Here is a 25,114-nt window from a genome sequence, read left to right on the forward strand (position 1 = left end):
ATGTCAATTTGTGTTTTCAGATATTTAACCACTTGAACCGTCAATACTTAATAAACTTGACCTTTCACTCTGTACTTAGTCTGCTCTTTTTCCCCTCTACACCAAAGCTCTTTGCCAAAAATAGCCGATCTACAAGCTCACAACGCCTCGCAGCTGCTATTTTTGGGTAAGTTCTCAGAATGTGTGTGTGTGCTGTGTGTTGCACTGTGTGCTAAAATAACTATACAGCTCCTTGTTACACCGTTGTGATGGGAATAAGCACCCGAAACCGTAATAAAATAACCCAAAACCGGATAAAAAACGTGAATTTTCGGCGTGCGGCCAAACGCATGGACTCCTCCAAACTCAGCTCCCCTTGGGATTTGGGAGTTCCAGCGCCCCTGCCACACCCCCAGTTCATTAAGTATGCATGGATGTCATGGTTGGTGGTGACCCAGCTGAAGTTAGCCACACCCCACAGTGTTGGGTGAATGGTAATTAGGGGAGGAGTTGATTCTGTGATGTAAAAGTATCTGTGTTTTTTAACAGACACTTTTGACCACAAGGTGGCAGCCTCCAAGAGAAAACAAACAAATACCAAGAGAATACATAATTGCTCATAAAAACCACACCAGGGGGTCCAATGATGTATACTTTCAACCTCCTAGACACATGAAAAACAGAAAAAAGTACAAAACTATGGCACCACCTCTTTAAGTTGTATCTATCCATCTATTTATTTCAAACCCGCAAGAACCCGGTTCTTTAACTTGAACTGTTATTGAATAATTCCTGGAATAGCAAACTACTAGGCTCGCTATTTGAGGAGCAGAGGCACACGTTGACCACGTATACACCCCTATATGGTTGATTGGAGTTCCTCAGGTTTCTGTTATCGTGGGGACAAGCTCACAAGCTATAAAAGGCCCTGCCTGTCGGCCGGAAACAGACGGCGCCAAAAGTAGAAGTACTTGCACACTCTGCTGGCACAAGTAAAAAAGGAGTAGGCGCTTAGTGAGCAACTCCATAGAAATCAGTTTGCGGGTATTTCCGGTTTTAAACGTTTTAAAAATACAAACCTTGGAAGTTCCCTGGCACAAAATATTCCCAGATGGGTGGGTCCGCGTACGGCCAAATACAAACATTTATTTGAGGGTGTCCTTGACATGAAACATCTTGAGAAACAGTGCGTGGGCCTGTCACAATTAAAACATAATCGTCTAATCGCAATTATTTGACATAATTGCAATTATTTTGTCATAATCGTCATAATCTTTTCCATGTTGAAAAATGTTCATATATTTTCCAACATTTTCAAAAATAGTGGAAATAGCAGATCTACAAGCTCACAACGCGTCGCTATTTCCACTATCAATGTTCTTTTTTAAGTATAAAGTTGCCAAATGTGTCAGTCATTTCATTGTGATCATGTGTCATATCTGCCATGTGCAACTTCAAAGCCTAAAAGGGAGAAGACTAAGCAGCGAGCCTACCTTGGCCAGGGAGAAGACTAAGCAGCGAGCCTATCTTGGCCAGGGAGAAGACTAAGCAGTGAGCCTACCTTGGCCAGGGAGAAGACTAAGCAGCGAGCGTACCTTGGCCAGGGAGAAGACTAAGCAGCGAGCGTACCTTGGCCAGAGAGAAGACCAAGCAGCGAGCGTACCTTGGCCAGGGAGAAGATGAAGCAGTGAGCGTACCTTGGCCAGGGAGAAGATGAAGCAGTGAGCGTACCTTGGCCAGGGAGAAGATGAAGCAGTGAGCGTACCTTGGCCAGGGAGAAGATGAAGCAGTGAGCGTACCTTGGCCAGAGAGAAGATGAAGCAGCGAGCCTACCTTGGCCAGGGAGAAGATGAAGCAGCGAGCGTACCTTGGCCAGGGAGAAGACTAAGCAGCGAGCCTACCTTGGCCAGGGAGAAGACTAAGCAGCGAGGGTACCTTGCAGGGAGAAGACTAAGCAGCGAGGGTACCTTGGCCAGGGAGAAGATGCGCGTGCTGGACGGCACGGCCAGCTCCTGCTGCAGGTCCTGGTTGTGGGACCAGGCCTTGCTCATGGGCAGGCGGGGCATGAAGCCGTCCACGGACGGGTGGCACATCCTCAGGGCCTTCTGCATGCTCTCCTCAAAGGTACGACCCACCGCCATCACCTGGAGAGAGAGAGACACACACGCACGCATGCACGCACGCACGCACGCACACAGACACGCACACACGCACAAACACACACAGAGAAGATATTAACATTATTAAAGGGATATTTCACTCACTTTAAAAAAAAAACTTTTGGTAATTTTATCGTCTAATCAGGCTTTTATGAACACCCTGAACAGTTTTTAATTTGCTTGATTCAATATTTAGATATTTGATGTAAATGTTATCAGGCCCTCCAGGCCCAGGGCCTCTCCCCACACACACCCATTGTAACTTCAAACTGCATTTTAACCATCACAGATTCATTAACTCATTGAATGCCATTTCAAGATGGCCCCCAAGTACCAGACTGCCACTATCCTAGATTTCTAGTGCACGGATCAATTTTTAGTGCACGGATCGTGCACGCCCATGCACCATATATGCATCATATGTGTAGTACTTTTTAACAGCTTTCAAACAAAAAAATCCGCTTGGAAATCCGTTCAGGCATCCGTACAAGCCTTCAAAGTCAGACAAAACAGCCATTTTTGACATTTTGAAAGATGTGTTTGTTTGTTATGGGGCTACACATGCAATTTCACAATTGCGACCATGCCTAATACATTTGAATTTTTTTTTTTTTTTTTTTTTTTTTTTTTCAAAATGGCCGACTCGGGAAACTCGGGCTCTGGCAGCCTGGGACTACTGTAATAACTCGGGAAACTCGGGCCTTGGCAGTCAATGAGTTTTAAAAACACAATTCTTTTTTTATTTTCTGTTGACTCATACTACCCTCCTAATACGTGAGCAGGCTGTGTTTTTTCGATAACTTTTTCCATTTATTTTTAATAATAATTTTAATAATTTTTTTACATTTCATTTTTTTCCATTTTCCCAAATAATTATTAAAAATAAATGAAAAAAGTTATCGAAAAAAAAACAAGGCCTGCTCACATATTAGGAGGGTAGTATGAGTCACCAGAAAAAAAATAATGGGTGTTTTGAATGAATCTCACACCTCTCCGACGCTCTTCATGGAGCTGCCTATCTCCAGGGACATGCCCTGGAAGCGGTCCAGGTCCCAGCGAGGGATCTTGGTGACGATGTAGTCCAGGCTGGGCTCGAAGCAGGCCGTGGTCTTCTCCGACACCGCGTTCCTGATCTCCGGCAGCGGGATGCCCAGCGCCAACTTGGCCGCCACGAACGCCAGGGGGTATCTGTGGTGGGAGGAGGAGGAGGTCGAGGTAGGGCATTCATCAAATATTAGAATTAAGGCTGGGACTTTAACTGATTAGGCCTAATTGCGATTAATTAATTACAGAACATTTAAAAAAAAATAACGCATTTTAATCGCACTTAGTTTTTGCACCACAGAACCTTCAGTTTCGGGCATACCGATCATAGCGACGCACCAACCAAGAAGAGACAACAAGCGCAAAGCGAGAAGTAGCCGATCAGAGCGCTTTGCTTGGCCCAGTGGATGCGAAATTTAGATAAAAAAAACTCACTCGTTGATTCACTCGTACAACAAAATGTGTTTTACATTAAAAAAAAAAATGATTCTCAGGTCAAATATCGATGTGCGATTAAAATGCGATTAATTGCGATTAATTAATCATAGAACCTGCAATTAATTAGATTAAAAATTTTTATCGCATCCCAGCCCTAATTCGAATATCAAAGTGACTATTCGACGTTGTTCACCGAAGTCGAATATTCGCTTATTTTTATTTTTTTATTGTTTTGTATTTAAAAATATATTTATATTTCTTCATGGTTGATAAAGCTTGGCTAGATAGGAAGTCATAAGAACCCTGACAAGCACTTGGAATTGTAGGTATTACATTTAATGTGACTCGGTTCCGCAGATAAATATTGTGAAAATAGCAGATCTACATGCTCACAACGCCTCGCGTTGCGAGGCGTTGTGAGCATGTAGATCGGCTATTTTCACAATGTTCGCCTCTTGCTTAATATTTGACAGTTTGGCCAGTCCTGTAGAATATTCGACTATTCGAATGCTTTGAGGTAGAATAATTCGAATACTAAAAATCACTATTCGTGAATGCCCTAGGTTGAGGATGACGTGATGTTTTACTTTCTACCTCGGTTTTACTTCATTTAACCCATTTAGGCCAGGGATTATTGAATGCTTTAGCTGTTGAAAAACAGCAGATATAGGCCTACAAGCTCACAGCGCGGCACCGAGTGCCGCGCTGCGAGCTTGAAGATCTGCTATTTTTTGAAAAAGTCGTGGAAATGTGTTGCAAATCTTTGAATATGTGTATTTTTTAAAAAGCGAACGTTTGTAACTCAAATTTTGCTTCTGGGTGGTCCCTGGAACGAAATATTTTGAGATGGGGGTCCGTGGCCAAATACATACAATTTTGGGGGTCCTTCACATGAAAAAGTTTAAGCACTACTGACATAGAAGATGTTCACGATTTATCAAAAATAGCAGATCTACAAGTTCGCAGCTGTGATCTTGTATATCTGCTATTTTTTCAATAGTTAAAGCACAAAATAACGCAGTGAATCCTTGTACCCGGGGCCCAGAATTTGGTGCGACACCCCTGGGGAGGATGATGTGATGTTTAACTTTCTATCTCGCTTTACTTCATTTAACAGTCCATGGATGTTATCAGGCCTGGTGATGTGATTGCGACATGTCCATGTGAGAAAGGACTAAACTGAGGCAGAGAAGAACAAGCCAGACAGTCCATCTTGGGCGATAGGGATCTGGGGGAACTGAAATGTCTCGGCAGAAGAGTTAAAGGAAACCAGTGTCGGGTCACAGTGTCTCATTCTTGGCAGGAGCAGAGCTACAGAAAGCCTGAACATACTTTGGCCTGACCTGGGAATGCTGTGTGATAATGACAACATTGCTAATGATGTGCTTATCCTTCATTGGTTGAACTAAAATGGTGAGCAGGATAGTGTGTTTTAAAGGAGTAGTTCACCCCCAAAATGGCTTTTTTTTCCTATTGATTACTCATGCCATGGAGAGTAGAGTTCAATAATATTTTTAGTTTTTATCGCATTCCTAAGACAAAAATGTGATAACAATAAATTTACCCCCATTCGTTCCGGACCGGAATCAATGGGGGTAAATTTACTCAAATCAAATTTGTCTTAGGAATGTGACAAAAACCAAAAAATATTATTGAACTCTACTCTCCATGGCATGAGTAATCAATAGAAAAAAAGTCATTTTGGGGGTGAACTACTCCTTTAAAGCACAAAATGGGCTGGCACCTCAGTACCTCTCTGACCTCCTAGAAGATTACATCCCCTCTACGGCCTTAAGATCTGCAACTCAGAAAAAGCTCATTGTCCCAAAGACAAAGTTAAGGTTATACCATGTAACTTTTTTTATAAAACAAATCTTAAAATTGTCCTAACTGTTAAATCGCTAAAGTTTTAGAACACCCACTCCGTTATTTTCAGCTTCTAAAGCCTTCTCTTTATATGTTTTCTATGAGCCGTGAGGGGGGGAGAATTTCGCGGTAAAATTGCGTCATCACACTACCGGCCAATCACAGCGAGGGTTATACACTGCCGGCCAATCACAGCGCATCTTGAAGTGGGGTCGCTATGGCGGCCATATTTGTAGTCGCCCGTGTGTCTCGCCTACGAGGCAGGGTAAAGGAGTCCGTTTCTCCGGAATGCCTGAACGCACAGGAACCAGGGACCCCTCAAAAGATAGATCTCGGCGAGGTGGAGGCAGACGAGGTGGAGGCAGACGCGAAAAACGGCCGAAAGACGCGGACGCGACCGCGACCGCGGTTTGCTATAGGGCTACTGACCACTAGTTGAGCATCTTACACAGTATGGGGCTGTTAAGTATGACATCATTTTGTAGGCAGAGGAGAATTTCTGCCCCCAGTTTCCGTGAATCTTTTTACTATTTTTACTATTTACACATTTTTCTTCTCTTTGTTGTTGAAAGGAAAGTGTTAGAATTATACTTAAGTCATTATTTTTGTCTCGGATCTGTTGAAAATAGCGAGGGACAGAAAATGCTCTGGGGGCAGATTCTCCTCTGCCTACAAAATGATGTCACGGCTTAAAAGCCCCATAGCTTTAAAATCTAGAGGAGACTGTGCCTTCTGGGTCGCAGCCCTCAAATGATGGAACGAGCTACCTCTCCATATTAACTCATTCGTAGTTAACGGCCGAGGAGCCCGAAGTTTTTTCCATGTCTTTCACTGCTGGCTTCTCCTGCCTGTTAAAGCGGCCGCTAATCCAGTTCCCATCGTGCGTGATCGAACACTGCTATGCATGGTGTGTTCGCGTATTCCATCAGCTTCTCAAATCCTTTTTTTTTTTTTTTTCAATTGATCCATAAGTTCTCCGTCTGTAAGCTGCCGTGTTTACACAGAAAGCCAACGGGCCAAAATAGAGGACGGACCATCAGCTTCCGGTTTACCGGTCTCAATGTTAACTGGTCCGCTCAATAATGTGTCCGTGTAGAAACCGATCACGGAGCATTAGTTCCGGCCTATTTTAGTTCCGCCTCGATAAAAATCTTTTTTTTAAATTAAAGCTTATTAACTCATTTAATGCCAGCCTATCACCACTAGAGGGCGCCCAGTGACCAGAGAATAATGGAGATATGCTGGTAATGCATGCCCAAGCCCTGGAGCCATGACTTGACAGAACACTTTACTTTGTGCATGTACAGGAAGAGGATGAAGTTAGCTTGAAGTTAGCTATTGGCTACCAAGCATTTTAGATTTAGATTTTCGTCAACTTAGCCATGATTAAACCTTGCACACCTAATGCATGGGAGAAGAAACAGAGAAAATGAGCTCTAAAGATCCTGGATTGCATTGGAGTGGATGGTAAATATCAGCAAATATCGGCAAATATCGTCCTCTGTAAACAGAGGACAAAAAAAAAAAAAATGAAAAAAAAATCTTTTTTTTAATTTTTTTTTATTTTTTTATTTTTTTATTAAAAAGCCGAACTAGTTCGGGATCGGCACTCTGGGATGCGATAATAAAGCCGAACTAGTTCGGGATTGGCACTCAATGAGTTAAATCTTCGGGTTCCTCGGGCATGGCAGGGAAGGGGTACAAAGGGGTATTTTTTTGGCAGAGGTTGAGTTAAAACCCCCCCTACGGTTGAAACTTTTAAATCCCGCCTTGAGACCCATCGTTATTCCTTGGCCTTTTCTTGATGATTTTTACTGCCGCTTTTATCTACTTTTATGGGTTTCATTTTATTTTAACTTATTTTTATTGTTTTTATTATTGTACTTTATTTTATCTTGCTTTTATTTACTCTTATGTGTTTTAATGTATTATTTCTTATTATTTTATCAAAGTGTGCACTTTTACTGATGACTTTTCCTGACTGTTCCATGTACCTTTTATCGTGCAGCACTTTGGAAACCCTGTGTTTGTAAAATGTGCTATATACAGGGTTCCCACACATTTTTACCAATTCATTTCCAAAACTTTTCCAGAATATTTAACCCAATTTCCAGGACTATATAACAATAATTCAGCTCAATAACAAGTCGCTTACTCCTATGCGCAATGCCTAAAGACAGGTAGTGTATGCCAGTGGTTCTCAACCTTTTCAGGCTGTGACCCCCAAAAATAATCATGTTTTAACTGGGGACCCCCCCCACCCTGACGAGCACTAAGAGTTGAGGAATTTTGTATAACACGTTTCTATTGTGAAAATAGCAGATCTACATGCTCACAACGCCTTGAACGTTTTGAGCATTATGTAGATCGGCTATTTTCACAATTTCTGCCTCTATATATTTGACAAGTAGAGTGAAATGTTTAATTTGTCATTTCAGCGGTATTAACAAAATCAATAACCAAAGACAATGCATAGCTATTTTTTCCAGGACCTTCCAGGACCCTTGATCAATTCCCAAACTTTTCCAGTACTGGAAAAAAAAACAATCTAATTTCAAAATATTTCCAGGAATTTCATGACCGTGGGAACCCTGATTGGATAGAGTACGCTGTTTACCCGGTGGCTTTGGAGGCCAAGGCGGAGCTGCGGGAGAGGCGCGCGTTGACCTCGATGATGCAGTACTCCAGGGAGGCCGGGTGCAGGGCGTACTGGATGTTGCACTCGCCCACGATGCCCAGGTGGCGCACCACCTTGATGGCCGTCTCGCGCAGCATGTGGTACTCCTCGTTGGACAGCGTCTGGCTGGGCGCCACCACGATGGAGTCGCCTGCAGGGGTGGGACCGCACGAACATGACATGATGTCACGATTATTGTGACCAAAGAAGTTGCGATTTACGATATTATCGCGGTAGTCCGAATAATCCCCAAAATCCAGTATCCTGGGGAGGAACGTTTGCCAAAAAAAAAGCTGATCTACAAGCTCACGACGCCTCGCCTTGCGACGCGTTGTCAGCTATTTTTTGGCAAAGTGGTTTGATAACGAGTGAAAAAAAGGACAGTATCAAGTACATAATTTCAAGGTCCATTTTACCAATTATAGAGGGTTTAAAATGGAAAATTGAATTGACAAAGGTGAATTGATCCCAGTGCATGACGGAGGATAATTTCACGATAAATGTAAATCTCCCCGATACGATTATCGTGAGTGTTTTTTTTTTTTTTTCACGATAAACGATAATAGCGATTATCATCCCTTCCCTAGTCTCCTGGAGGAGGAGGAGGAGAAGAGAGAGAGAGAGGAGGAGGAGGAGGAGGAAGAGGAGGAGGAGGAGAAGAAGAGAGGGATCATCAAAAAGCTTGGATTTAGAATTCTCTGTTGGGTGTAATTATGTCTAAAACTGTTACTATTCGGGATTCAAATAAAGAAAATTGCAGATCTAAATGCAGGTTCAAAACGGGTCACATCACACTGCATTTTGAGCTCTGCTATTTTCAATGGTTTTGTGTGAATTAATTTAGAAAAAAAAATATTGAGATAAGAGGTTTCTGCCCGACAGCTGAGGTTGATCTGGGGTTTTGTGAGATGTTTTTTTCATAGAGAAGAGAAGAGAAGAGAAGAGAAGAGAAGAGAAGAGAAGAGAAGAGAAGAGAAGAGAAGAGATTACATTACACTCAAACGATCAGAATAGGGATGGGACGATGCGAACATTTCATATCACGATTATTGTGACCAAAGAAATCACGATTTACGATATTATCGCGATCATCAAAATATCCCCAACATCAATTATCCGGGGGCGGAACATTTGCCAAAAAATAGCAGGTCAACAAGCTCACGACACGTCGCAATGCGACACGTCGTGAGCTTGTAGATCGGCAATTTTTTGGCAACAAAAAAGAGATTTGGTAGAGAGTGAAAAAAAGACTGTATCAAGTACGTATATTATAAGTACGTTTTGCCAATAGAGGGTTTAAGTGGTACCGGATATGCAGCTCGGCAAATAAAAGGTGAATTGATCCCAGTGCATGACGGAGGACGATTTTCACGATATATTAAATCTCCACGATACGATTATCGTGAGTGTTTTTTTTATCACGATAAACGATAATATCGCTTATCGTCCCATCCCTAGAACAGAATAGAGCGTCGCAGCGGAAGTGGTTTCCTGGTGTCGCGTAATATTCCCCATTCATTTTCACCATAGACTTTAAAAAAAATATTTATAACAATTATGTTAAGCCTCGAACCAAGCCATCCAGGATGGCAGCGAATCATGACCATACAACCTTTGATCCTATGTGAAAACATATTTTAATATTACATTACTTGATATACTACATATTTAATAACTACCCTTTGTTTAGCGATTTTCGAAATGTTCTTTTCATAGAAACAAAGGTTGTATGGTCATGATTCACTGCCTTCCTGGATGGCTTGGTTCGAGGCTTAACATAATTGTTATAAATATTTTTGTAAAAGTCTATGACGAAAATGAATGGGGAATATTACGTGGCACCAGGAATCCACTTCCGCTGCGATGCTCTATAGAACAGAACCGAATGTGTGTTGTTGATACGGTACCAGTGTGGATGCCCAGCGGGTCAAAGTTCTCCATGTTACAGACGGTCACACAGTTGTCAGCGATGTCCCGGACCACCTCGTACTCCACCTCCTTCCATCCCAGCAGAGACTTCTCCACCAGGATCTGGCTGCTCATGGCCAGCGCCTACAAGAACACACATGCACACAGTGTTGATTTCGTCGACTAAAACTATGGCGAAAAATGTTTGTCGACTGCGTTTTTCTTCACTGACGAAAACGAAATAAAAACTAAATAAAAACTAAGCTGTGATGACTAAAACTAAGACTAAATAATATTGGCAATTTCGCCAACAAAATTAAAAACTAGACTAAAACGTTAGGGAGGGACACGTGGAGAAGGGAGTCATTTTATGTTTGGTTGCTCTCAGGTGTTGCGTGCTGAAAATAGCGGATCTACAAGCTCGCTGCGACGCGTTGTGAGCTTGTGAGCTTGCTATTGTGAGCTTGCTATTTTCAGCACACAACCAAGAGTAAAATCGGTCATTATGATGTCATCAAGGCCTGCCAAAATACATTTCAGTTGACTAAATCAACTGTAGATTTAGTCGCCTAAAAGCATATGATATTTAGTCGATTAAAATTAGACTAAAACTAATACTTTTCAGGTGACTAAATTATGACTAAAATTAAGTGACATTTTATTCAAAAGACTATGACTAAAACTAAATCAAAATTTGCTGTCAAAAACAACATTGCATGCACACACGCACACAAAAGCACGCGGACACACACACACACACACACACACACACACACACACACACACACACACACACACACACACACACACACACACACACACACACACACACACACACACACACACACACACACACACACACACACACACACACACACACAGGGATTTGCTTCATGAAACAACCGTCTAGTATCTCTGTATGCCTGGCATAGCAAAAAGAAACAGTATCTATTTGACCAGATCTGGGTTGTAGTTATTTGATGTGGACTTGATCAGTTTGGCAGCTTCAGAAAGTGGGGCAACCGGCTTACAAGACAAAACCAATCCCTCTCTGTATCTTTATAAATGATTCAACACAAAAATCTAACTCCTTTTCCTTTTTTCCCCCCTCCATTGGGCGAGCTATAATTGGGTGCAACTCTTTCCAGCACAATAGTGATTCTCAAGCTTTTCTGAATCGCTCGAGGGTATTTTACGCACAGTAATAACAAATGTTCAGTTCAACACGATAGGACTACGTCTATTGAGAAATAGCTATTGCACTACTAGGCTACAATATGCACTATTATCAATGTATGGTTTTCAGTACAAAGATGACCACACACAGGCAGGCCTGGTAATTGCAGATAAAACCAATTAATTATCAAAGAAGCACAGAAGGTTAGACAGCATTACAGACAGATGGATGTGAACATGTTGACCTGCACAAAGTCATTCCAGAATTGTGATTACAACAACAAAGTTAAAGGTGATACACCATGAAATTTCACTTTTCCTATTTTAAAACCTTTTTTTGGGGTCCCACTAGCACCTTTTAGCACCTGACCGTTGTGTCTTTCTCTGGTTTTGGGAAGGCGGAGGTTAAAAGCATCCCACAGGTTCTCACAGTTCAGGCCAAAGGTGGTACTGCAGCTGAAAATGCTCTGAGAGCCATTCAAAAATGAGAGAGGCTCTCTATTCAGGAGAGGTAATTTAGCCTCAAACCTTTTGAAAAACGTTTTTGGGACATAAACAATATGACATAAATACTTTTTATATGCATGGTGTATCACCTTTAAAAACTCAAATAACGAGCTATAATTGGGTGCAACTCTTTCCAACACAATAGTGATTCAGAAGCTTTTCTGAATCAGTCTAGGGTATTTTATGCACAGTAATAACATGTTCAGTTCAACACGTGCCGATAGGCCTTCGTCTATTGAGAAATATAGCTATTGCACCAAAAGCCCATGTTCTCCTCCTCCGTCGATTACATTCTAGTACAGCATGAGACAATGGGGCTTGAACTTGAAAACAACTATAATTTAATGTATATTTCAAACATTACGTTAAATCTCTCTCAAATGCTAGGAGACAGAACGTTTTCGGTCACTAATTTTGTTTGTGTACGGTAGCCTACTGAGGTGTTGAGGGCGTGAATTATCCACTAGCCCACCCCAGTCATCTTTTGTTAAGCAATGAGTGATTAATCACGGCGGCTATAAACAGACATTTGCACCAATGGTGGATGGAGGGTTAGGGTTAGGGAAGGTGACTGAGTGTCCGTCCATCTATCGTGAAGCAGAGACATCTGGTTATCAATATTTTTCGGTCCGTCTTTCAGCAGCGGGGCAAGGGTTCAACTGGGCAGGGAGCTGCCCGCGTTGCCCAGCGCTGGCTAGTGGCTACACCTCTGTGTCTGAGTCTGTCTTGGTAAAGTGCAGCCAGACTTTGGATTGATTTCACCTGGCCATGAGAGTTTGTTTCCTTTCCCCATCAGTCAGTCAACTATGATTGTGCGTTCCAGTTGCCTCATTTACTAATTTGCGCTTGATCGCTTTCTTTCACAATGCATTCAACAGTACCAAAATTTGGTACCGTTTGTTTTGAACAGTTTTGCCGCCGAACGAACGCTCGTTCTTTTATCCGCGGTGCCATAACGAGCGTTGTTTTTTTTACCTGTTTGAGAACTGTAAGCATATGAGGGGGGCGCACATAGACAACAATGGCGGTGGGATCACTTTTCTCCTCCATTTCTATGCCTGGATCTAGTTTCTCCATTCATTGGAACGGAAGCGCCCGTTCGACTTTTTTTTTTTTTTTTTTCACAACACGATGAGGGATACGCTAGTCTTTAACAAAAAAATTACGGTTGGAAATAATGGATGGATATTCTTTTATGAAATCGCAAAGGTATGCTACTTTTATGGCATTAAAAAACATCCTTAGATCCTTAAAACATCATATAAATGGCGGTAAAAGAGTTAAGTGAACCGACATAATTCGGTTGGTGCCACTACAAGTATCAAATTCAGTACTCAACCCTTGCGCTTATGTGATGATTGTTTAACTTTCAAATACCTGGAACGCGCCCAAGTCGCGTTAGATTTTAACCACTTTAACCATTATTTTATGCTTTAACTTTAGAAAAATAGCAGATATACAAGCTCACAGCGCGTCACCGAGTGCCGCGCTGCGAGCTTGTAGATCTGCTATTTTTGAAAAAAATCGTGAAAATGAGTGCAAGTCTTCTAATATCTTTGACCCGATCTTTGACCCGACTTCTAAATCCTTCCTCTAAATCATGCTGTTCTCAAACCTTTTCATGTCAAGGACCCCCAAAATTACAGGTATTTGGCCGTGGACCCCCATCTCAAAATATGCTGTTCCAGGGACCACCCAGAAGTAAATATTTAGTTACAAATGTTCGCTTTTAAGTAGATATATTCAAAGACTTGCAAAAATAAATCGTGATTTTTCAAAAAATAGCAGATCTACAAGCTCGCAGCGCGGCACTCGGTGCCGCGCTGTGAGCTTGTATATCTGCTATTTTTCAATAGTTAAAGCAGTCAATAATCATAGGCCTAAATGGGTTAAAGGTGTGTGTACGTGTTCCCCACCTTGCGAGCGGTGTCCTCTAGCTTGTCCTTGTCAGCACACAGGCCAGAGCCCAGGCCTCCCAGAGCGTAGGCTGAGCGCAGCATCACAGGGTAGCCGATGGTCTCCGCTGCCTTCAGGGCATCGGACACCTGCAGGGGAACGTGCATTCATTACAGCGGTGGTTTTCAACCTTTTTCACATCAAGGTCCATTCATTATTCTGCATTTGAGCAGGGACGTGCAGAGAAATAGCAGACCTCCAAGCAGCGCAACGCGTTGTGAGCTTGGAGGTCGGCTATTTTTGGTACTTGATATCACACTAAACTTAAAGGGGCACTCCACCACTTTTCAACCTATGTTCATATAATTGGTCCTCACTCAAAAATAGCTTTTCTCTTTTTTTTTTTTTTTTTTTTTTTCTCAAAGGAGGGCTGTGGGCAGGTCAGAAACCCATCGTCTTGTGACATCATCGATTGCCAATCCAGCTTATAGAAACTGCAGGCTTTCTATTCCTGAAACGTTGCAATTTTAAAGTGGAAGCCGTTGTTCTTGCGATAATAAAAATCTAAATATTTTTTTCAAAAATATAGTTGGATGGATTCTGAACTTCCCACAGCTCTCCTAGGAGACTTGGACTGAGTAGAACAAAATTGTGATATTTTATCATGAACATATTAGTGAGGACCTATTATATGAAGACAGGTTGAAAAGTGGTGAACTACTACTCCTTTAAGCGTAAAAAAGGCAATACTGGAGATGTGGCGTAACGGCATGGATTTCTACACAGTGAGAGCAATTCTTTCAGCATAAGACACTGCATTTCAAGTTCAGGAATGTTTGGACAAGACAATTCTCTTGAATGCTGCCTTCATTTGGCATGGAATGGAAAAGGGGGCATTTGCATTTCTTTTACCGGTACCATAAAACTGCATACATGGTCTTGATAGGGCAGTTTTCACAGACGGATATAAGGGCAGGGGCTCAATCCCCATTTGATGTCTATGTGTGCACGTGCCTGCATTTGAGCCACACACAGGGACGGACTGGGACTAAAATTCAGCCCTGGCATCTTGGCCAGACCAGCCCCCACAACCAGCGTGCGCGAAGATACTCTACCGGTCGAGGGCGGCACATATAAATACACAAGCGTTTAATACCACAACTTTTACAGACAAATGATAACTACACAACTACACAATCCATACATTGTATAAGTTAGCATACAGTTCTCACCACCAACAAGCGAAGTATGAACATGATTCGTGCCAAAATAACTTTGGCTAGTTAGCTAATGAATGGAAAATAAGCATATTGATCTGAGAATTGGACAAACAAGTTGTATTTGATTGTATACAGTAGGCTATAGGCTACTGTATGTTAGTCTATATACTAGAGCATGACACAGACACCAAACTGAGACTCTGAAACAATGCTTGCAGGGCAGAATTAGGACGATACCACTCATTATAAAAGTATTTTGACCAATATTTTTACAGATATTTTTACAGATTTTATTTTTTATTTTTTTTACACCAGCCCCCCCAGCCCCCTAGCCTACCAGCCCACCGGGCAAATGCCCTGTATGCCAGATGGCCAGCCCGCCCCTGGCCACACACACCTCGCATTCCATCCGAGGTGTTCCATGCTGTATTGATGTTGGTGCCATAGGAGAGATAATAAGCTAACGCTGATGAAAATAAAAATTCTTCTACATTCTCTAATTGTGTAGACTTCTTGCAAAGTACATAGTGCAGATGTTTAATTAACGTGTCGTACGTTTTTCTTAACACATTGACCGCCATTTTAACATACCTCCGTACTCCCACCTGCCATTCGTCTCCATAGACTTCCATGTAATTGGGTGTGCACGGATCATGCACACCCATGCCTAGATAATGCACCACGTGTGTCCACATTGCTCACAGCTTTCAAACAAAAAAATCCGAATGGAAATCCGTTCAGGCATTCATGAGATAACAGCCACTATGTTTAACAAAGATGGCTGCCAAAATGGCTGCCATGCTTGAAAGATGGGGTTGCTATGGGGGTTAAACATGCAATTTCGCGATTGCTATCATGCCTACTCCATTTTTTGGGGTCAAAAAAAATTTTTGATTTTTTTTTTTTTTTTTTTTTTTTAATTCTCGGGACTATCGGGCCTGGCGGGGAAAGACATTGGAATAATCTCGGGACTATCGGGCCTGGCAGGGAATGAGTTAAGCATGATTCTAAACATTTATAATGAGATCTAAAATGATTGTTCATTAAATCAGAATCAAGACAACACTTTTAAATAATTGTGAATATTGATTTGAAATCATATTGCAATAATGTAAAAAAAGAAATAATAATAATAATAATAATGTATAACAGATCTTGTACCGATTTGACAGCGAAGCTGGGAGCGATCTTCTCGTTAATCTCGTTCAGTTTGTCAGCAAACAGCTGTCTGTCCTCGGTGGCCATGATGGATTCCACGGGGGTCCCCAGCACCTTGACCCCGTACTTCTGTAGGACCCCGCTCTGGAACAGCTCAACACCTGGACACACACACACACACACACACACACACACACACACACACACACACACACACACACACACACACACACACACACACACACACACACACACACACACACACACACACACACACACACACACACACAGGGAGGTGAGGAACAAGAGACCCACAAAAGCCCCTTTTGACTGCACCTTTAGCACCACACTACACAACACCACACCGCACCACATAAAAATAATACATTATAAATGTGTATTACAACTATCCTAATAATACACTATAATGGATTATAACTGAGATTATAATCTTACTATAAATGCGACAAATCTCTGTGAGCGTGTGTCGATGTAATCCGCGTATCTCGAGAACCGTTCGTCCCACAGGCTTCAGATTCGGAACGCGCGTTCCCCGCCGCGGTGCGGAGTGCAGTGCCGGGATGATTGTTGACATCAGGCTGTTTCTGAGGAAACCGGCGCAAGCGCTGACTCATTGTGACATCACATCATAAAAGGCTCTGACATCACGTACGCCACATGAGTCAACAAAAAATGCCATGGTTACGTATTGAATGTCATCAGTAGATCTTCAAATATGGGCATAAATGGACACAGGCAAACATATGGTCAAAACGGGTCTTATGACAACAGGTATAATGGGGTTTGCATTTAAGGGTAGGGCATTCGCAGAGATCTCCATATATGGGCATAAAATGGATGCCCGTATGCAGCTGATGTCTGACATCAGAGTTTGTGGGGCATTCATTCCCTATTTCAAATTTGGCACGCGCGCTCTCCGCTGCAGCAGGTAGTGCAGTTCCCGGCCTCGACCCGATATGCGATTTTCTGGAACCGGCACGAAAGGTTCGGATTCTGTCTGACATCAGGGTTTTCCGGAACCGGCACTGTGTCTGCATAGATGTCCATATATGGGCATAACATGGATGCAGACAGACAGATACAGATATCTCCATTAAATGGACACAGGCAAACAGATGGTCAAAGATCTCCATATATGGGCATAAAATGGATGCAGACAGACAGATACAGATATCTCCATCTATGAGCATAAATGGACACAGGCAAACAGATGGTCAAAACGGGTCCTACAGAGATCTCCATATATGGGCATAAAATGGACGTAGACAGACAGATATCTCCATATATGGGCATAAATGGACTTTATTCCCAGGTTTGTATTATTATTCCCTGACTAATGTGAGTCTGCTCCTCACCACAGTTGAGTGCGGTCTGCCCCCCCATGGAGAGCAGGATGCCGTCGGGCCGCTCCGTCTTGATGACCTCGGTGACGAACTGCGGCGTGACGGGCAGGAAGTAGACGGAGTCGGCCTGCTTGGTGCCCACCTCGTTGGTCTGCACCGAGGCGATGTTGGGGTTCATCAGCACCGTCTGCACGTTCTCCTCCTGCAACGGATTCACCAGAATCAGCGTCGCCGTCGGGCAGTGATGGGCAGTAGCTAGCTACAAGTAGCTTAGCTGTGTAAGTTGCTAAACTGGTGGTCAGTAGCGGTATTGCTTTTTTTTCTGCCGTTTTTCGCCCGGAGTCGCCGCGGACCACCGCCGCAGACCCCCGGAGCTGGGCCGCAAACCACTGCGACCGATACGAATCCGTAGAGGGGTAGAACGTAATTTTCTGACCAGGATTTGGGGAGTAAGAGGCAAGAATCCTTCACCATCGTAACCACTGTTGCTGAGGGAGGCTACTTCCTGAAGAGACGGCAGACACGCTGTGATTGGCCAGTAGTGTATCATTTGTGTATGATCCGCGATGTGATTGGCCAACGTATACACAACGTATACAGATGGTGCAGATGACGTCATTTTGCCGCGAAATTCTACCCCCCTCACGGCTCATAGAAAACATATAAAGAGAAGGCTTTAGAAGCTGAAATTAATGGAGTGGGTGTTCTAAAACTTTAGCGATTTAACAGTTAGGACAATTTTAAGATATGTTTTATAAAAAAAGTTACATGGTATAGCTTTAACTACATTTCTAAATAGCGTAACGGAAACTAGCTACATTTCTCTGGGGATAGCTTGTAGTGTAGTTGAGCTATATTTAATCAAGAGTAACTATTAATGTAGCTTACTACATTTTCCAAGTAGCTGGGCCATCACGGTCGGGCCCGGGACTTTACGAGTGTTATCAACTCTCCCAGAGAGATCTCAGATGGTAAAGTAGGGCGGTACGCACTACTGCCACCATCTGGCGCTGTCAGGTTAAGCCCATCTGGCATCGTCTGGCACTAAAACAGTGGTTCTCAACCTGTGGGTCGGGACCCCAAATTATTTTGGGGGGTCCAGAGATGATTATGGTAACTTGATGTGCAACATAGTTTTCTCTCTCAACAGTAAACAAACCAACATAATGTTTAAGTGTATAGGGGGCCTCTGCACGTTTCTAAAATGACAATTTAAGGACTTTTTAATACCTGTACCTCTAAAATGACATATTAAACATTGGCCAAATTGTCAAATATTAGAGGCTGAAATGCCTCGCGTCGCGAGGTGTTGTGAGCATGTAGATCAGCTATTTTCACAACAACAGTGTTATACAAAATGTAATGCCTCAACTCAACTTAAAAATGTGATTATTTTGCCGCAGCCTGAAAAGGTTGAGAACCACTGCTCTAAAAGAAACACGACTGAACAAAGACAGTGCAGAGAGCCCTCCATTTCCCCGCTCACCTTCATGGCCTTGATAGCCTGAGATCCAGAGTAGTCGAACTCCCCTGCCTGGCCGATGGACAGCCCTCCAGATCCCAGCACCAGCACCTTGGACACCTACATGCACACACACACACACACACACACGCACACACACACACACACACACATACTGGTATTTATGATTTGTGGGGACCACCTTTTTAATCATCCCATGTGGGGACCACCCTGGGGACCACCCTTTCTAAATGTTATACAGCTATGAAAAAAATCAGGTATAACAACTATGGCTGTGTTAGCTTATACACGACTTCAAATATCAGAATTGATGAAGTTATTCCCCATGACGTGACTGTGTATACAGATTTTGGTCCCCACAAACATATAAAGCTACTGAGCACACACACACACACACACACACACACACACCATGAGCAAAAAACGTGACTTATGGGCCAATGCTAAAAACTTCACAGGCACATTCAGAGCAGCTCCTGTGTTGGTTTTTAACAGTTTCCCTCATGGGGACCTGATTTTTGGTCCCCATACCGTACCTGGTCCCCATGACGTGATACAGATTTTGGTCCCCACAAACATATAAAAACCAGTGCGCACACACGCGCGCACACGCACACACACACACACACACACACACACACACACACACACACACACACACACACACACACACACACACACACACACACACACACACACACTCACACACACACACACACACCTTACTGATACTGTCCACATACTGTACACATAGGGCAGCAATATCGGTTATTTTCTTAGCAATTTACTTTCTCGATAAATTGAGAAACACATTTTTGGGGATCATTTGTTTGGTTTTTAGTAAATAGATTAACTTTTTTTGTATGAAAATAGCTGATCTAGAGCAGTTTTTTGTGACCGTCAGGTCACAAGTTACTATGGAAACTTCACGTCACACTTTTGGCCCTACTCTTATGTCCGGCACCGTTGCCAGACCAACCACCATCCATGCCAAACGTTGACACACACACTCCTTGGCTGGCAAACCACAACCTCCACCCCTGATTTCTCACATTCCCCTCTTCTAGCGCCACCATGAGGTTGCTAAGGCCAATTTGTGTATACATGCGACCTGATGGTCGTACAACTGACCACCGCTGTGACGTAGGGCATTCACGAATAGTGATTTTTAGTATTCGAATTATTCAACCTCAAATTATTCCAATAGTCGAATATTCGACAGGACTGTCCAAACTGTCAAATATTAAGTAAGCAAGAGGCGAACATTGTGAAAATAGACGATCTACATGCTCACAACGCCTCGCGTTGCGAGGCGTTGTGAGCAAGTAGATCTGCTATTTTCACAATATTTATTTGCGGAACCGAGTCACATTAAATGTAAAACCTACAATTCCAAGTGCTTGTCAGGGTGGGGGTCCCCAGTTCAAATATGTTTATTTTGGGGGTCACGGCCTAAAAAGGTTTGAGAACCCCTGGTATAGAGCATTAACAAATTCATCCACCAGGGGCATTGACAACTCATTCTTATGACTTCCTATCTAGCCAAGCTTTATAAACCAGTAAGACTCCCTAATCGGGAGATAAGCGACCGTAGGTCACTTATCTCCACAAATAGGGCAAAAATGTGTTTTGCCAAAATCTTCCTGATCCATGTTGATGACATGAGTGTAGACATACTGTGTAGTGATTGTCGTGATTTTAGGGCAAAATCTGTAGGAGCAGTGTCCAAAAATGTGTTTTTAAAAATCGGCCTGGAGGTGGCGCTATATGGGAGAGATTCATGTTGATGGGATGAGTGTAGACATACTGTGTACCGATTTGCGTGATTTTAGGGCAAAAATTGTAGGAGCAGTGTCCAAAAATGTGTTTTGCAAGAATCTGCCTCATGGTGGCGCTAGAAGAGGGCCATGTGAGAAATGAGGGGTGGGGTCTCCGCGCCGGCAAGGCGGACGAATAGGTACCGGCCCCGGCTGTCCCGGTCGCTCCTAGCCGGAGTTACGGCATTTTATGTGAGCTGCAGTGTAGGGGGTCCTCCACTGGGGGCGCCACCACTTTTGCATCCGTTCTGGAGCACCAGGAGTGGGTGGTCCCCGGGAATTCCCCGTGAGCAGCCCCGTTGGGGTGGTCATTTGGTCAGTTTAGCACATTTGGTAATTTTTTACATCTGGGGGTCCCCCAGGGACCTGGGGGTCCCTGGAGCTCCGGGGGTTAGTAGTAGTTTGGCAGGTAAGGAACGTGTGTGCAAAATTTGGCATGGATCGGGGCAACGGTTGCGGAGATATGAGCAGGGCAAGAGTGTGACGTGTGAGGTGTGACAGACAGACTGACTGACGGACTGACGGACGGACTTACACTTTGTGCAGGGTTTGATAGTAAGTGCGACCTACGGTCGCAACTATATATTTTTTAAAGAAAAAAAAAAAGAGAATATTCGACTTCAGTGAAAAACGTTGAATGGTGACTTTGATATTCGAATATTCTGTGAATGCCCTACTGTGACGTGACGTCACCCACCTGAGCTCTGGGAGGGATGTGGGGCTTCTTGGGCATCACTGACACTATGTTGGCATCCTTGCCCTCCTTGCCCTTCCGGATCAGAGACAGGAAGGCATCAAAGAGGAACTGTGAGGGGGAAAAATACAAATAAAAATCCAAAAATTATTCAGATAAACATCATGAGCTTGAGGGAGGCATCTTATTGTCTTTTTCAAAAGGCCTACACAAACTGTTCCCAAAGACAAAAAAATTAAAGAAAGACGACGTGCCGTCTCCTGTTTACTTCCCGTATCTGGGCGTTCATTTACGGAAAAAACACAAAAAGTTAAAGACCCAGTGAAATGGCTATTTTGGGTATTTTATTTTGAAGTTTCAGTCTGAAAAAGAACCAATCAGAAGAGACCAGCCCTTCAGGCGATGGGATGTAAAATCTGGGTCATGTGATGCCTAATGTTTTGTTTGTAGCCCTCAGTAGCAAAGCAAAGAGGGCTCAGGGGAGGGTAGGGCTGGGCTATGTTTGTTTTTACCAGTTGCGAACGGCTGCTGCCTGTAAGTGGTTTTTCAGGGCGATTTTAAAGGATGCTAGTGATCCACACTCTTTTAACACTTCTACTGCTTCTTACTTTGAAGGGATGCTTGGTGCCTCCGTAGGCCGCCGCTATTATTTGGAAGGGCCGGGCGGGGTTGTTTTTGCGCAGATGGATTATCACTTGACTTCAACGTTTACGTCATCTAGTCACATGACAGTGTGGGCCCAGAAAAGTGTCATGGCCGTGCCCAGCCAGTTTGTACTGTTTGGATCAAAACGTCTCTTTTTGAGTAAATGAAGTCTCTTTATGGGCCTCTCAATGGATTTACTATGGAGGAGGTTCACTTCGCGTGCACGCCCAACGTGTGTTGTAAACAAGTCGCGGGATTTACCGATGCACAGTGGACCACGGAGCCGTATAGTAAGTCATTATATATTTACTGTATTTACAGTAAGATTGACGGTGAGCGTCGTCAACGGCACCATGATGTTAACCCTTTAAATGACGGTGAGGACTGTCAACGGCAGCAGAACTGTTAAGGCCTTCGGTAAGGCGTTCCACATTTTTGTGGTATAGCCAAAGAACGAGGTGACTCTGGGTTGAACGTGATCTGTGGCGCTGCCTCTGGTGTTGTAATTATGGACATCCTTAACCTTTATAAAGTATTTTGCCAGGTACATGGGTATCTTAGTGGTGTAGTGTATCTTGTACACCAGGCCCATTGCAAGTTGCTGTACTCTGTCATCTACTCTGAGCCACCCCACTCTTAACTGGTGAGTAGCGGTGAGGTAAGTCTGATAGGGAAGGTTAAGCAGGACCCTAATTAGTTTATTTTGGGCTGTTTGGAGCTTAGTTTTTAGGGCTTGTGGGGCGTCCCGATACCATACGTGGACTCCGTAGTCAAAGAGGGGCTGGACTATTGCACCAGCTATGGTCTTCAGTGTGTTGAAGTTGACCATCGGGGCGATCCTCTGTAGGAAACAAGTTTGTTGGTTGATTTTATTTTCTACTTTAGAAGTCATCTTTTCACTGGAAAGATTAGCTTCAAGGATACAACCTAAGTAGGAGATTTCGTTTTTACGTGTTATGACCTTGTCACCCACTTTGATTGTGAAGTTATCAACTTTTTTGAGGTTATTATTTGATCCAAAGAGGATGGATTTCTTTTTTTCCCAGGTGAATTCATAATTTGTTTTCGTTAAGCCATGTGCAGATCTTACTTAGTTCAGAGTTAAGTATCTTTTCAAGCTGCAAGTGGTCCTTGCCCGAGACTAGGAGAGCTGAGTCATCCGCGAACAGGAACAGGTTGCAGTCGCAAGCAGAAGCCATGTCGTTTACATATATTAGAAAACAACAGAGGCCCCAGTATGCTACTGTACCTTGAGGAACACCACAGTTTACTGGGAGGGGGGGACAGGATACCGTTCACCTCCACCACCTGTTCCCTCCCCACCAGGTAAGACTGCATCCAACTCACTGCTGCGCTGTCAAGACCGATAGCTTTTAGTTTCTCAATCAGAATAGAGTGATTTACGGTGTCAAATGCCATCTGGAGGTCCATCATGACCATGCCGCTATATTTGCCGTCATCCGCTTCGCGTTTGATTTAGTCATCAAACATCATATGCAAGCGGACCTCTCGATGTCATCACGCATCATGTTTCTGTTCACAGGAAATAATTAAGAATGGCCTATTTAGGGATCTTTGATATAAAAATACACAAAAAGTGTTTATTTTCTATTGTTTTGGCATCTAGTGTTAGGAATGCCCATATGATTACAACGGATAAGCTCTAAAAGTGTGAAAAACATATTTTTCATTTCACTGGGTCTTTAAATATATGGAGACAGGAGCTTTCTGGCCAACAGCAAGGATATTATCAAGCCCTTAAAGATCAATACGTAGGGGGCACGGTGGCACAGTCAATAGTGCTGTCGCCTCACAGCTAGAAGGTCCTGGGTTCGATTCCCGCCGGGGGACACTGTGGGTGCTGGGGGCGTGTTCCCTCCTCCGCGTCATCAGTGCCCACACCCTAGGTGGGGTTGGCAATAAGGGCCTTTCTGTGTGGAGTTTGCATGTTCTCCCCGTGTCTCCTAGGGTAGATACCCTCACAAAAACATGCAGTAATCCTGGTCTCTATAATGCCTCCCCCTGGCCAGCCGGGGCGCCTGATGGAGGGGAATGGAACTGGTTGGAATAACGTGTTCCTTCCACGCGCTACGTCCAACCGGGGAAGCTCCCCCTGTCAGGTGATAAGAAGCGGCCTGCTCACTCCTCATGCATTGAAGGAAGCATGAGCTCAGTTCGGGGCCCTCCCCAGGTTGGCAGAGGGAGAGTAGAGCCCAGGATTACAGCTTAGGCAATTGGCACCGGGTGAAAAAATGGGTTACAAAAATCGTGGGATAAAAAATGTAAGAAAAAAAAAAAGAAAAAAGATCAATACATAGCTTAGAAGGGCTTCATGCTGACAGATAGTTGGATGTGCTCTGTGTGTGTATGTGTGTGAGGAGTTCACTACTTCACCTCTGTGTCAGTGGGGCCTCCTTTGGCCTCAGGGTGGAACTGGGCAGTGAAGACCGGCTTACTGCTGTGCATTATGCCCTGCAAACAACACAAAGGAAATCAATGAAGCCTGATTTACAGTACACTCAGCAAATGGCAGATGTGACGCGGCGTTGTGAGCTTGTATATCTGCTATTTACCGCAGGCAACAACAGCGTGCAAACTAAGAATACATCAGGCTTAAAGGAGTAGTTCACCCCCAAAATGACTTTTCTTCTATTGATTACTCACGCCATGGAGACTTGAGTTCAATAATATTTTCTTTTTTTTATTTGTTGCATTCCTAAGACATAAATGTGATAATAGTAAATTTACCCCCATTGTTTCCGGATGGGGACCCAAATCCAAATCGATTTGGGTCCCCATCCGGAATCAACGGGGGTAGATTTCTTGCAATCAAATTTTTGTCTTAGGAATGCAACAAAAAATAGCATTGAAGTCAAGTCTCCATGGCGAGAGTAATCAATAGAAGAAAAGTCATTTTGTGGGTGAACTACTCCTTTAAGAAGGAACGCTTCTACGGTAAATATAAAGAACAGGAAAAACTGATTGCTACTGGAAAAGTTCATTTTGTGTCTTCTTCATCACACTGATTTATATTAGGGTTGTGACAGTCAACCAAACAAATGTATTTATTTAATACAGTGGTT

General features: G+C 43.4%; 1 protein-coding gene across 1 annotated transcript in view; it reads right to left on the minus strand.

Moving 5' to 3' along the window:
* Positions 1 to 25,114, minus strand: part of cps1 (carbamoyl-phosphate synthase 1, mitochondrial) — a gene marked incomplete at both ends in the record, with an annotated part of 173,311 nt that overhangs the window by 125,636 nt on the left and 22,561 nt on the right. The window contains 10 exons of the mRNA XM_080752916.1: positions 1,947 to 2,123; positions 3,128 to 3,326; positions 8,104 to 8,314; positions 10,071 to 10,215; positions 13,671 to 13,799; positions 16,032 to 16,189; positions 17,405 to 17,594; positions 18,879 to 18,974; positions 21,390 to 21,497; positions 24,426 to 24,503. Coding sequence (XP_080609042.1) covers positions 1,947 to 2,123; positions 3,128 to 3,326; positions 8,104 to 8,314; positions 10,071 to 10,215; positions 13,671 to 13,799; positions 16,032 to 16,189; positions 17,405 to 17,594; positions 18,879 to 18,974; positions 21,390 to 21,497; positions 24,426 to 24,503 — 1,491 coding nt within the window. The remainder of the gene's footprint in view (positions 1 to 1,946; positions 2,124 to 3,127; positions 3,327 to 8,103; positions 8,315 to 10,070; positions 10,216 to 13,670; positions 13,800 to 16,031; positions 16,190 to 17,404; positions 17,595 to 18,878; positions 18,975 to 21,389; positions 21,498 to 24,425; positions 24,504 to 25,114) is intronic.

The sequence above is a fragment of the Nannobrachium achirus genome (assembly GCF_963921795.1).
Source record: "Nannobrachium achirus genome assembly, chromosome: 22".
NCBI classification, from domain to species: domain Eukaryota; kingdom Metazoa; phylum Chordata; class Actinopteri; order Myctophiformes; family Myctophidae; genus Nannobrachium; species Nannobrachium achirus.